This window comes from Kogia breviceps, chromosome 13 (assembly GCF_026419965.1).
Source record: "Kogia breviceps isolate mKogBre1 chromosome 13, mKogBre1 haplotype 1, whole genome shotgun sequence".
NCBI classification, from domain to species: Eukaryota; Metazoa; Chordata; class Mammalia; order Artiodactyla; family Physeteridae; genus Kogia; species Kogia breviceps.
Genome location: NC_081322.1, coordinates 76,822,342 through 76,836,045, shown reverse-complemented (window position 1 = coordinate 76,836,045; position 13,704 = coordinate 76,822,342). Strand labels below are relative to the sequence as shown.

Sequence of the window (13,704 nt, the reverse complement as noted above, 5' to 3'; positions counted from 1 at the left end):
TAGAAAATAGCAACATTTCTGAAGGAGCATCATACCTGACTTTTCAAGAAGTTCAATTACAGCTCTGGCCACAGGTGAAACAAAACATTCACGGGCATCCCCACGTACCAACTTCCCCAGGTTTACATCCGTTACTCTGAGTCCAAAAATAAGAGAACAAGCAAGTCAAGCGTGGTCAAAACTCACTCATCTGTAATTCACATGAATTAATCCCAAATAACATCAAGTCAATATTTGACATGATGAAATAAAATTTATCTTTTAAGGCAGGACAAGAAAAAATTAAATATAAAATTCTCTCTGCGTGGTTATTTGGGCCTCTTCCCTCCTTGTGTGCAGTGTGTATCGGGGTTAAACATTAACCAGAGCTCCTCAACGATGAGAATCGCTGCTTATTTTCTTCTTCTGACACTAGCGACGTAACTTCTTAAAAGAACAGTGTTCCTTCCCAGCTCTGCAGGGGGTCACGGCGACTTGCTGCTCATTTTGTACACGCTTACCTGGACTATATATCCGTGGTGACCTTTATGTAAAACACCAGTATGTCATTTTGAAGTGCAATCTTTTCCCTCAGAAATGTACAGGACTGTGCCCTCGACTTCTAACAGGTGGAACAGTTCTCAGAGCTTCCTGAGAATCTGCTTCCTGGGTTATAATCCTTGGTTTGGCTCGGATAAAATTCCCTCTTTTCCTTCTTAACTTGATAGTTAATTGAATTTTCATCGACAGATAGGTAGGATATATTACATTATTACACAGAAATGAAAGAGTGGGCAGGAATAGAGGTCATTAGCTTCCAGAGCAGCCCCTCAGGCAACTCCAACGTGGTCCCTATGAGTCAGGGCGACGACGGGTGTTCTCCTTCTGCCTGGACAGCAGGACCGCAGCCGGAGGCCACGTGGGGCTTCACTGCACAACGCTACAGAGCTCCGTTCAGTGGACGACACGGAATGGTGGCCCTGGACGCGTGCAATGCCATGGTCCTGCAGCCACTTTATCCTGAGGAAATTTACATCTCCATCAATATCAAAGTCCAGAACCAATCCTAGAAATCAGGGGTGACCTAGAAAGACTTGGAGTCAAGGTCTGATCCCCACTGGACATCAGTACTTATCTCCTTAAGGAAATCAAGGGAAAAAATGAGGGACCATGTCCTTTCAATGCCTTCTGTGGTCTTCCTCAGTCAAACCCAGGACAAAACAGTCCCTAACTATTTAGCTTAAATTGATGGTCTCAGTACAGGTTAGTAACAAAATGGAGATACTTGGAAAAGTTTTCATAATTCTCTCTTTTTATGAAAGACTGGAAACTACACCTTGATACCCTGGGAATCTGGATGTTTTCTAACTGACTAGAGCCTCTTCCCCCTTTATGGTTTGTCTGCGATAGGATCGGAGATTTTCATGACAATTTTCTACCCATGTTTGAGTCTGCCCTAAGTCACAACAGAAGGCTAGGATAATGGGGGAACCTGGGTATGCCAGTGAGGTGCTGGCCACTCAATCCAGTCCCTATAAGACTAATGTTATAAATTTGCTTACGACCCTGGAATGCTAAATATATCACGTTCTTTCTGGCCACGACCCAAAAATTTCCTATTTCCATGTAGGAAGATGAGGTTTTTAACTTCCAGGAAACATCATGAACTCCCACATGGATGGTCAGTATTCCTTGTCCCATGAAGCTTACGTCATGACACGAGTCTAAGACCAATATCAGAGCACCTGATAGTCATAGGTTTTCCCTCACATTTCAAATAAAACCTCACATTATGAATGTAAGTGCTTGCTTTGTTTTTCTCCGCTGGCCTGGGACTAAGGCACAATGTGCTACTGTGGTGAAGCAGGTCCCTCGGTTTTTTTTCTCTGGTTTGGTAGAATTATCAAGGAAAAGGAAAAGCTATTAGAAGAGGAGAGCTGGCTAAGGACTCTGTAGGTCAGACAGGAGCTTCTCAAATGAGTATGATTGGGCCAAAATGGCACCCAAGCACTACAAAAGGGCAAGTGTATTTTCTCAAATACGTACTTTCTTAAGCATAATTTTACAAGCCCTCCAACTCCTGAAATATTTAAAATGATTTCATTCATGGCCCAATTACTGACACAGTTGAAAGAGCAGAATTTTAAAGAATTCACAGTAGAAAAACTAGTTTAGCAATGAGTCGATTGTTTTCTTTTATATGTTCTCACCCATCCACATCTTTTTCTGGTTTCAAGGCATTGAGGATTTTGTTGCTAAATGAGGTCTCGGAGATCTGAAGGGCAAGGCCATGTACTCTGGTGTCTTCATTAATCTTCAGGATCTCATCGATAATCTAAAGTGAAAACTAAAGTCAGTTTTGCAAAAATAAGACCCAAGAAAAGACATTTTATGTAAAAAATAGATTCATAAAAATGCATCTGTTTGGGCTTCCCTGGTGGCGCAGTGGTTGAGAATCCGCCTGCCGATGCAGGGGATGCGGGTTCGTGCCCCGGTCCGGGAAGATCCCACATGCCGCGGAGCGGCTGGGCCCGTGAGCCATGGCCGCTGAGCCTGCGCGTCCGGAGCCTGTGCTCCGCAACGGGAGAGGCCACAACAGTGAGAGGCCCGCGTACCACAAAAAAAAAAAAAAAAAAAAAAAAAAAAATGCATCTGTTTTAGTTTCTTTTTTTTTTTTGCGGTATGCGGGCCTCTCACTGTTGTGGCCTCTCCCGTTGCGGAGCACAGGCTCCGGACGCGCAGGCTCAGCGGCCATGGCTCACGGGCTTAGTTGCTCCGCGGCATGTGGGATCTTCCCGGACCGGGGCACGAACCCGTGTCTCCTGCATCGGCAGGCGGATTCTCAACCACTGAGCCACCAGGGAAGCCCTGTTTTAGTTTCTTTTTTCTCCTTGTTGAAGACCTGGTGTAAAGCAGAATGAAGAAGTCTATGTTCCCTCTAACCACGCTTATAAAAACCTGGCTGACTTTTTAGTGACTTCAAGTCTTTATCGCTCTATTCTCTGCCAGAACAGAGCAAAACAAAACCACAGCTAAACAGTTAAAAAAGTTGAGATCAGGGCTTCCCTGGTGGCTCAGTGGTGGAGAATCCGCCTGCTGATGCAGGGGTCATGGGTTCGTGCCCTGGTCCGGGAAGATCCCACATGCCGCGGAGCGGCTGGGCCCGTGAGCCATGGCCGGTGAACCTGCGCGTCCGGAGCCTGTGCTCCGCAACGGGAGAGGCCACGACAGTGAGAGGACCGCGTACCACAAAAAAAAAAAAAAAAAAAGTTGAGATCAACAAAAGACAATTCCCTGTCCACAATCAGATTTGAGCCCAATGTAATGCCAACTTTCAGGGAGGCCAGGACTCAGGAGCCTCGAGCATTCCAACCTGGCCCAGAGAAGCCTGTGTTTCAAGCATACTGTGCTTAACCAAAGCTTTCTAATCATGACACTCAGGCCCCCCTGTTCTCTGGGCCAGAATGGTATGTAGAAAGCATTTCCAAAGGCTTATGATGGAAAACCTCTAAGCATAGATAGCTCCATTTTACAGGAAACACTAAAATAATTTGCTATTTATGAAAAGGACCAAAGCAGCTTGGGAAGCTAATATAATCGTTATTGAATGGCCAGGTATGTCTTTAAATAAGCAATGCTCTGGCCTCTCTGTTTACCTCTATTTTATGCCAGGATTTCACTTAGCAATGTTACTTGTTCGTAACTAAGAGAGATTCTAGCTCGTAGATATGGACCTCACTATGAGAAGTGTTGGTTTACCATTTCTGTTTTACTATCTAGCAAAAATCCAAAAAAGAGGGAATATATGTATACATATAGCTGATTCACTTTGCTGTAGAGTATAAACTAACACAGTATTGTAAAGCAACTATACTCCAGTAAGAATTCCTACCTGGTAAGAGAAGAAAAGGCTATTTGATATATTCAGAAAACTCAGAAAGAAAATTTTGTTTAATATGGATCATTCTGTCATTCATTCAACAAATGTTGAATGTTTTGAATATCTACCTTGTACCAGTTCTGAGTAAAGGAAATACAGCTGTAAAAAAAGATCTGCCCTCATGGAGCTTATATTCTAGTAGAGAAGACAGGACCAATAACAACAACAACAGGGACCTCCCTGGTGGCACAGTGGTTAAGAATCCACCTGCCAATGCAGGGGACACGGGTTCAAGCCCTGGTCCAGGAAGATCCCACATGCCTCGGAGTAACTAAGCCTGTACGCCACAACTACTGAGCCCGCGCTCTAGAGCCTGTGAGACACAACTACTGAGCCCGCGTGCTGCAACTACTGAAGCCCACTTGCCTAGGGCCCGTGCTCCATAACTAGAGAAGCCACAGCAATAAGAAGCCCGTGTACCGCAACAAAGCATAGCCCCCGCTCGCTGCAACTAGAGAGAAAGCCCGTGCACAGCAACAAAGACCCAATGCAGCCACAAAAATTAAAAAATAAATAAATAAAATTACAAAAAAGTATAACAATAACAATTGGATAATCTCTGCAATTGATATGGAGTGATGGCGGGTAGGGGGGGTGGTCAGAGCGGGTGGCATCTATACCTAGAGCCCAGCCAGAATGAAGTGAGGGTACTATTGTTACCTCTAACGTAGTTAGAGGTAACAACGACAACAAAATCTTAATAAATTAAGATCCTTACTCTTTTCCAACATAATAACACCATCATATAAATTCCCATTTATCAGAATTTCAAAGAAAAAGAGTGAATAAGTGACTCCTTGTCAAAAAAATAAGCCAAGGGGAACCTAAAGGAGAAGGAAATCCAAAAGAGAGGGAATATATGTATACATATAGCTGATTCACTTTGCTGTACAGTATAAACTAACACAGTATTGTAAAGCAACTATACTCCAATAAGAATTTTTTAAAAATACTGTGACAAACTGAAGAAAAAAAAATGTGAATGAAAAACATTAAATAAGCCAAGGGGGAAAAAAAAGTCAAGGGCTATCAATACCAGTAGCAAAACAATCTAAGAACATGCAAATTCTGTTGCAGAAAATGAGTGTCCTTCTGCAAAGGGAAAACAAATTTCTCTGCATTCTGTTAGTACTGGTAGGACAGGTGTCAGTATTTGTAATATCTTACAATGGCAAGTGTGGTAGAAACTGTTTGCCCAATATCCAATTTCTGTTCTTTCTTAGTAATGAACTCTTAATTTTTAACTCTGCTAAGAAATGATCTAGGGCCACTTGGTATAAAGACCACATTTCTCGCCTCCCTTGTAAAAAGGCCAAGCAATTCAATTCAGGCCAGTGGAATGGAAGCCGAACTGTGACTTTCAGGAGAAAGACTTGGGATCCTGACTTTGGTCTTTGTCCTTCCTTTTTCTTGCTGCTGATAAGAACTTGTCGAACTAAGCCCTGTGATCCTGGAAAACAGGGATGGTTAAGAAATGCCCCCATCCTTTGTGTACTGCAAAGAACCACCTTCCCCATAGGATTCTGACACGACCATCCAATGCTCCCTAGTCCACAGACCCCACAAATTTCTGTTCTTTGTTCATAAATGATTTACTTGAACTGCTGGCCTCCACTGATCCATCAGCACAAAATGCCTGTTAATCAAACTTTGGGTAAGCTTCTTTCCTTCCCCCAGGTTCCTGAACTTTGACCTACCCTCGGGCTGATTGGCCAACAGCTCTACCACCACCCAACCCCCCAGGGAGAATAGGCTGGCCTCAGGGTAAAACATTCTCTAATCTGCTATCCCATCAAGTCACCCTTTGCTCCCACTTTTCTCACACTGGGTTCTTTCCTCCCTATAGAAGAGAAGCCTTTTGCTTACCTCTCAAAGGTGTGTTTATGGGCAGACTGCAGCAGTCCCTTTCTCCACCTTGCAATAACCCTTTCAGATTATGTCTCTCCTCACTGAGTCTGGATTTATTGTCTCTTTGGCACCGGCTGGAATGTGGATGTGATCTGTAGTGCTGAATCTGCCATCTTGGATGAGGCTGCACAACAAAAATCACAGCGCAGCAAGATCCAAGGAGCCTGAGTTCCTAACGACTCAGTGATGCCACCACACCAGCCAGGGACTGCCTACTTCTAAACTTCATTCACATACAAAAAACTTCTGTGCTATTCCAGATTACTTAAGGTTTTCATCACTGCCGTAGCCAGTCTGAAGAAAACCTAACCACAGGAGGAGCAGACAACCAGGAGGGCCCGTGGTCCAGCTTCCTAGGCCCTACTTAGAGGGGTGACTGCTTCTCCCAGGCTTGCGATGACCCTTACGAGAACTGCCCTTCCCTGCTGGCGGAAACAACTAAAGCACATACAATAGCAGCAAAAGAACCCTATGGCGGTTTTTCACCAGCTGCCCCAAAATAGCACTGAAGGATTCACACAAGGTTAGCCTGAAAAATATCTTCCCCTTTATTTTATCAACAGGGCAACTGAGACCCAGAGAAACCAAAGAATGGTCCAAGCAAGGTCAAACAACCTGTCAGCACACTGCAAAGCAGAACTAGTCCTCCAGACACCGATAATTTCCACTAGATGATGCTGTTGCTACAGCTGAAGAAACACAACCAAAGTCGCCACATCATAGGTCACATTGTCAACAGAAACACAAGGTAAGGAGATAACAACAAGGTCGTACTGTATAGCACAGGGAACTATATTCGATATGGTAATAAACCATAATGGAAAAGAATATATAAATATATATATATGTATAACTGAGTCACTCTGCTCTACACCAGAAACTAATACAACGTTATAAATCAACTATACTTCAATTAAAAACAAAGAAACATGCTAAGGGACAGACAGATCAAGGAGCATCTACACTAGTGGAAAAAGTGAACTCCTCTCTCTAAAAGTTCAGCCCTAAGAAAAGGCTTGTTCAGTTCCGACCACAACTAAGAGATGTTAAGAGGTGTGTTAGGACTGAAGAGAAACACAAAATAAGGGTTAAGTGTGCTGCTGTATTACCTCATCTTCACTGCTGTCTGCAGGGAGACAGATGTGAGTAATGTTCAGACCAGCCTGCAAAGAGAACACAGGGTGATTTCATCACTGAGAGAAAATGAATCTATCACCCTAAAATTAAAATGAATTTTTTTTTTTTTTTTTTTTTTTTTTAAATTTTTGCAGTACGCGGGCCCCTCACTGTTGTGGCCTCTCCCGTTGCGGAGCACAGGCTCCGGACGCGCAGGCTCAGCGGCCATGGCTCGCGGGCCCAGCCGCTCCGCGGCATGTGGGATCTTCCCGGACCAGGGCACGAACCCGTGTCTCCTGCATCGGCAGGCGGATTCTCAACCACTGCGCCACCAGGGAAGCCCTAAAATGAATTTTTAAAATCATTCAAAAAATCAACAATCCTTACTTACCTCCTCAGCCAAATTCTGGTTTATTTCCTGCATCAAGTTATCATCACCTGCCTTGGGAAAGGAGAGCAAGAAGGAGAATATAACAACATGAAAACATCTTGAAAAGGTACAAAACAATACAAAGACTAATTCTGTGATTATACATTATCTGACTACAAAGATGATAAGGGAAATGCAGAAAAAGAATCTTACTGCTCATAAAAGGGGACTAAGGGCTGGTATTTATTAACATGTCAGTTTCTCAGGCTTTAAGATATATCACTTTTGAAAATAATACTCCTCATAGGGCATATATAGCCACATAGGCAGCATTCCTTTCTAAGTGAGGACGCCTAAGACGGGTGTTTAGGACTTGCCCTTGGGTGAAAAGCTACCAATGAGCAGAATTCCAGGGGGCCAGGCTCTTGTTTCGCTTTTCTTTCCACTCTTCTCACTTGCTTATCTTTGTAGGGGGTGAGGAAACAGACCCCAAAGAATGCAGGCCCCAAAGTGACTTGAGCGTAGCTCTCCAGTCTTGAAATTACAGCGCTGATGAAACTAGAGGCTGCTATTCTGATACATTAAGCATGAACCAAAAACAACAGAGGCAGCTCAACTGTTGGGCTGTGTGACCTTACAGGCTTGGCTCAGCGCACCACTTCCCTGCACCTGCGTCACCTGGGTGTGCCAATAAGGGTGGCAAACGGCGCCAACTGCAGCTGGCAATGAAGGGGCCGCGGCTAGGACATAGACATGGAACTCCCAAGTCCTGCCATGCCATGGCTTTGGGCCCTTCAGACTCATGGCAAGCTTGAAAAGACCGAGGAGTAAGATCACCAAACACCATGTCTCAGCCAGCACCTGTCTTCCACAGAAACAAAGGGGAATGTTTTTTCCCATCCCACTCAAATCACATCTGATCAGCATTTATAATGGACCACATTATATACTGTGTAACGCAACTTATGTGAGCACCTATCTCCTGACGTCTGGAAGCTATCCGCACCAAAGGGAGATAGACTCAAACAGAGTGGTACCTAACCTGTAATCCTGAAGCAGCAAAATGACCAGATAAAGGGGGAAACAACCACATTTCCACATGAGTTTTCTCCTCCCTCCCCTAAGCCCGAGTGGGACTTCTGTGACAAGAAATGCAGCTGGTCACCTGTGTACAATTGTCTTCTAAATTCAAAGACATCCTAAAATAGCAAGACAGAACCACATTCTCAGCTTACCTGAATAATAGCAAGAACCGGCTTAAAGGCAGGGTTTTTTCCTCGCAATAAACTCAGAACTTCTTTCGAATTCTGAATGACTTCTCTGCATTGAGAAAGAAAAACAACATAGTCAGGTCTAGGTTAATGACTAGAAAGGATGGATACAACACATTTTCTTAGAAGGTTTTCTATTCTAAATGAAACTAATTAGACAGCACAAGGACAGGCTCCTCCAAGTGTGGAAAGGATGGAGGGAGGGGGAGGAGAACAATCATGAAATACCTGGCATAGGGCTTCCCTGGTGGCGCAGTGGTTAAGAATCCTCCTGCCAATGCACGGGACACGGGTTTGAGCCCTGGTCCGGGAAGATCCCACATGCCGCGGAGCAACTAAGCCTGCGCGTCACAACTACTGAGCCTGCACTTTAGAGCCCGTGAGCCACAACTACTGAGCCCGTGCGCCACAACTACTGAAGCCCACGTGCCTAGAGCCCATGCTCCGCAACAAGAGAAGACACCGCAAAGGGAAGCCCGCGCACTGCAACGAAGAGTAGCCCCTGCTCGCTGCAAGTACAGAAAGCCCGCGCACAGCAACGAAGACCCAACACAGCCAAAAATAAATAAATAAATAAAATGTATTTTTTTAAAAAATGTTGGCTCTTACAAATGAACTTATTTACAAAACAGAAACAGACCCACAGACATAGAAAACAATCTTATGGTTACCAAAGGGGAAGGGGGTTAGGGATAAATTAGGAGTTTGGGATTAACAGATACATATTACTATATATAAAATAGCCAAACAACGAGGACCTACTATATAGCACAGGGAACTATATTCAGTATCTTGTAACAGCCTATAATGGAAAAGAATCTGAAAAAGATATATCTCTCTATATATCTATATACATAGACGTTTATGTATAACTGAATCACTTTGCTGTATACCTGGAACATAGCATTGTAAATCAACTATATTTCAATAAAAATTTTTAATTAAAAAATATTAAATAAAAAATTTAAAAAAGAAAGTTGGCTCTTTTTCCTCTCACAATAATAGACAAAAGGCTTAGCCAAGGCAGTACCCAAGCTTCAGTGCTTAAGACCACCTTTAAGTATCATCTCTTGTCTCCATCAGGGTCTTGCATGCACAACAGCTTTCAAAAAATGCAAGGGGAACTTCCAGCCAGATCCCATCAGCAATAAATGGCCATGAGCAAAGGGACAAGGCATAATGGCCAGGGGCAAAACGCCTCCCACTTTTAGAGAAGAATCTGAGGAATGTAACTGGCAGGCACTGCTCTTGTAGGTGGATGAGGAGAGAAGGGTGCTCAGAAAAAGGCTTCAAAACTCAACCAGGATGAGCCTTCCCACGGTCAGCTGGGCTAGAAGAGATAGAGTAAATGGGCATGCAGCTGTCTACAACCCAGGAAGGTTTTGGTTTGTTTTTAAACACTTGGGATAAAGCAACTTGATTCCCAGTGAAACAACTGTATTGTTGTGTTGATAAACCAGACTATATGTGAAAGCTCACAAATCACCTTATAAATGAGCAAGAATCTTCTGTCCAACAACATGCAGCTGCGGACCACATGCCGTATGCAGATTCTCTGCCTTTCTTGGCTGTGAATTGGGGCCATACTGGGTCCTCATTTCTGGCTAGCGTGGTAAGGCACTGGAGTGCGGGTCCCAAGTGGTTCTTGGCAATGTGTATGAGGGTCATCAGGAAAGCTTGGTAAAGAGAAAGGCTTTGTGACTCAGCCCAGAAAGTCGGACTCCCTAAGTCTGGGTGGGGCCTGGGAATGCGTGTTTTCAACAAGGAGTCTGGGTGGCCCCGAAGCATTCAGTGGAAACAGCCGAGGACCAGAGCTCAGGCCTCTGGTTGACCAGCGTGGGTAATTCACTGAGCCACTAAGGAGCCCGTTTCCTCATCTGTAGAGCAGGTGTACTACAAGGGCTCTGCCTTTGTTCTTATAATTCTACAGCATTCTTCTGTGCCTCAAAGCTACCCTTGAACACTGAAACACTCCTTCCAAAAGCAATTTTCCCAGAAACACTTGTAGCACCTACCCCTCAATAAAATGAAGGGCACGGGGCTGTAGAAAGTGACACCTGTCACCAACTCTGCTCATCAAGTTGGCTAATTCCCCCACAACTTGTTACATGTGTAACGTTTCATTCTTTGGGGTTATTCCTTATTCTTCCATTATTGTTACAGTGCCAAGCAAAGCAAGCAAGGAGTTACCAGGCTCAAGAAGTCTAGAAAGTAGCACAGATGTTTCTCATCAAAGATTTTTCTGCCCTGAGTGAGAAAAGTTGCCTCCTCAACTTCTAGTTGGAAGGTGACTTCTGCATCCTATACTGTCTTTGGACCCTGAAACCAAATCCCCCTAAAACCTCTTATCCAGTTTATGATTAATCTTTCTATCCAATACTTTATTCCTTTTCTTGTCCCCTTAATCCTGTGCTAAATGAGCAATAATCAACCAGAGTCAGATGACTAAAATTGCTGTTGCTGGTAACGTCGTTAATATACTAAAATTGCTATTGTAGATATCTTCATTAACTACAAACTCAAGCTGTTTCTCCAGGACAAGATGAGCTAACAGACCTCTGGCCAAGGACCGGCCGGCTAGAGAAGCATAAACCAGAGACACCCCGACTGCCGAAACTACAATTAAGAAATGTTGGGGGCTTCCCTGGTGGCGCAGTGGTTGAGAGTCAGCCTGCCAATGCAGGGGACGTGGGTTCGTGCCCCGGTCTGGGAGGATCCCACGTGCCGCGGAGCGGCTGGGCCCGTGAGCCATGGCCGCTGAGCCTGCACGTCCGGAGCCTGTGCTCCGCAATGGGAGAGGCCACAACAGTGAGGGGCCCGCGTACCACACAAAAAAAAGAAATGTTGGACTTCCCTGGTGGTCCAGGGGTTGACTCCCCGCTCCCAACGCAGAGGGCACCGGTTCGATCCCTGGTCGGGGAAGATCCCACATGCCCCGTGACTCGGCAAACAAACAAACAAAAAAACCCCAAAACCTCTATCTCAAAGACCAAGTTGGAGTGGAGGGGATCTGAGGTTTGTCCCCAACTCCCCTGCTTGGTATCCTGCAACAAACACTGTACTTGCCTACGTCACAACCCGGTGTCAGTAGACTGGGTTTGCTGCATATCTGGAGAGGGTACCCCAGTTCGGTTTGGTGACAACCCCTTAAGATGAGCTCAGTTGTACACTGCTTAAAATCTAATGACCAGAAGAGACCTAACCGCGACGTCCGGGGAGAAGACAAGGTAAACCAAAGAGTCCTTGGAGTCATGGGCCACATCATGAAGCGCCTTGGAAAGAGAGGGAGTAAAAAGGTAAATTCATTTTCAGAATGAAGGCTAGAAGGAAAACAAAGAGGATGTCAGCGGATGGGCGTGAAGAGCTCGCTCCGTACGTAACATGGCATCCTGGAACTAGTCATTCTAGTTAGGGAAGGGAAGAAAGGGCTTTCCCGCGACCCCCAGGCCTGTCCGGAGCGCTTCCCTCTACACCCTCTGGGTCCCCAGCTAACACACTTCTCCAGGAAGAGGCAGACAAGGCTCTACTTCCCCTCGCTCCCACCGAAGGGCTAGGAGAAGAGGCTAGGGTGTGTCTGAGGATCAAGGGGGTGGAGGGGGACCCGCGAACGTCTCCGGCGGGGACAGCGGAAGGCCGGCCCGGGGCTCCCAGGCAGAGTTCGCCTCTCGCTCGGGTTAGAACTTTGGAAATACGGCTGCGCTGGGGATTCCGTGCCCACGGTGCAGCGACGCTGGGAACGAGACGGCCCCGACTTCTCCGGCCGCCCTCTGCGCGTCACTGGGTGGGCCGGGCCGCAGCCCTCCCACGCGCAGGAGGCTGCGGCGTTTGAGGAGCGCAGACCTCACCGCAGTCACTGTCCGCCGCCCGCAGCCAGCGTCCCGGAGGCGGAGCCCCTGCGCAGACAGGCGCCGATCGCTGGGCCCGGGGCGCACCCGCCGCAGCCCCGCAGCGCCGCAGCGCCCTGGCCCCCACCCCGGATCCGACCAGCAGGCGGACGGGCGGGCTGGCCGGGCGCCCCTCCCCCTCGGGGCTCCAGCCCTCGCCGCGCCACCCCTTTCCTGCCCAGGCAGCGCCCGGCGCGGCCGCATCAGAGCAGGCGGCGGGAGGTGCACGTGGAGCGAGGCGCGCGGTCTGGGCTGCGCAGCACCCGCCGCGGATGCTCACGGCCTCCCGACCCCCCACCCCTCAGACCTGGGCCGGCCCCGAGTCTCCGTCCTCTCGCGGACCGTGCCCGCGCTGCCCGCCACCAGATGCCGTCACCCCACCCCTAACAGTCGGCACCAAGCAGTCGCGACCCCGTGCTCAGCGAAGCCCCCAAGGAGGCCCCCGGAGCCCGGCCGAGACTCGAGAGCTCCGGCCGCCCCACCTCCTGAGTCTCCCCCGGCCGCCGGGGTCCTGGGCGGCGGCGAGCGCCGGACACTCACCGGACTATCGAGTCCCGCGCTGGGGGCGCCCGGCTGCCCGGGCCCCGGCTGCTCCCGGCCTGGGTGTCCCGCAGCCGCCGCTGCCCGAGCAGGCCCTCCCCGCCGCCACATCCGCCGCCCCCGCCGCTGCTGGCGAGACAAAGCTCTCGGAGGCGGCGCGGCGGGCCGGGGGGCTGCAGGCGGCCGAGCTGCCGCAGGACGAGCGGCAAGCGCGCGCTCATCGCGAGGCGCGGGCGGCGCAGTGGGGGCGCGGCCAGGCGGCGGAAGCGGGAGGCCTCGTGTTCTCCCGCGGCGCGGAGATGCGGCGGCTGAGCTCAGAGACGCAGCGGCTCACGTCCCTCCTGGGGGTGGCGGGGCGAGCGCCAGGCAGGAGAACCGGACCCGGCCGGTAACGAGCCAGTGGCAGGAAGGTCCTGGCTATTCTTCCTCAGCGGAGAGGAGCCCCTAGGGGGCACTGCGCTCAGTGGTCGTGACGTTGGGGAGGCGGGGGCCTGTGGGGCGCGGGGCTGCCGTTCGAGTTGACTGGACGTCACGGACGGGCACTTTCTGGCACTTGCAAACACAGACTCGAAAGTTGGCTAGGGGTAAAAATCAGAGGACGGTGGGGCGGCAGCATGGGGCTCCCGCCGTGCCCTGAGACAGTACCTTCTTCCTCCGCCTAGGATGCCAATAACATCCTGCCCTCGGTGGCAGTTT

General features: G+C 48.2%; 1 protein-coding gene across 8 annotated transcripts in view; it reads right to left on the bottom strand.

Moving 5' to 3' along the window:
- MTHFD1L (methylenetetrahydrofolate dehydrogenase (NADP+ dependent) 1 like) overlaps positions 1–13,277 on the bottom strand; it is a 205,972-nt gene extending 192,695 nt beyond the window's left edge. For 4 of the 8 annotated variants that reach the window (XM_067011017.1, XM_059083459.2, XM_059083457.2 and 1 more), the window contains exons 1-6: positions 13,009–13,273; positions 8,549–8,633; positions 7,335–7,385; positions 6,937–6,990; positions 2,190–2,314; positions 36–136 (exon numbers count right to left, since the gene is read on the bottom strand). In XM_067011017.1, the coding sequence (XP_066867118.1) occupies positions 36–136; positions 2,190–2,314; positions 6,937–6,990; positions 7,335–7,385; positions 8,549–8,633; positions 13,009–13,229 (637 nt within the window). In that variant the 5' untranslated portion in view covers positions 13,230–13,273. Of the gene's footprint in view, positions 1–35; positions 137–2,189; positions 2,315–6,936; positions 6,991–7,334; positions 7,386–8,548; positions 8,634–13,008 lie in introns of all 8 variants that reach the window. The other 4 variants (XM_067011018.1, XM_067011019.1, XM_067011021.1 and 1 more) reach the window with 3 other exon arrangements.
- Positions 13,278–13,704: the final 427 nt, after the last annotated feature.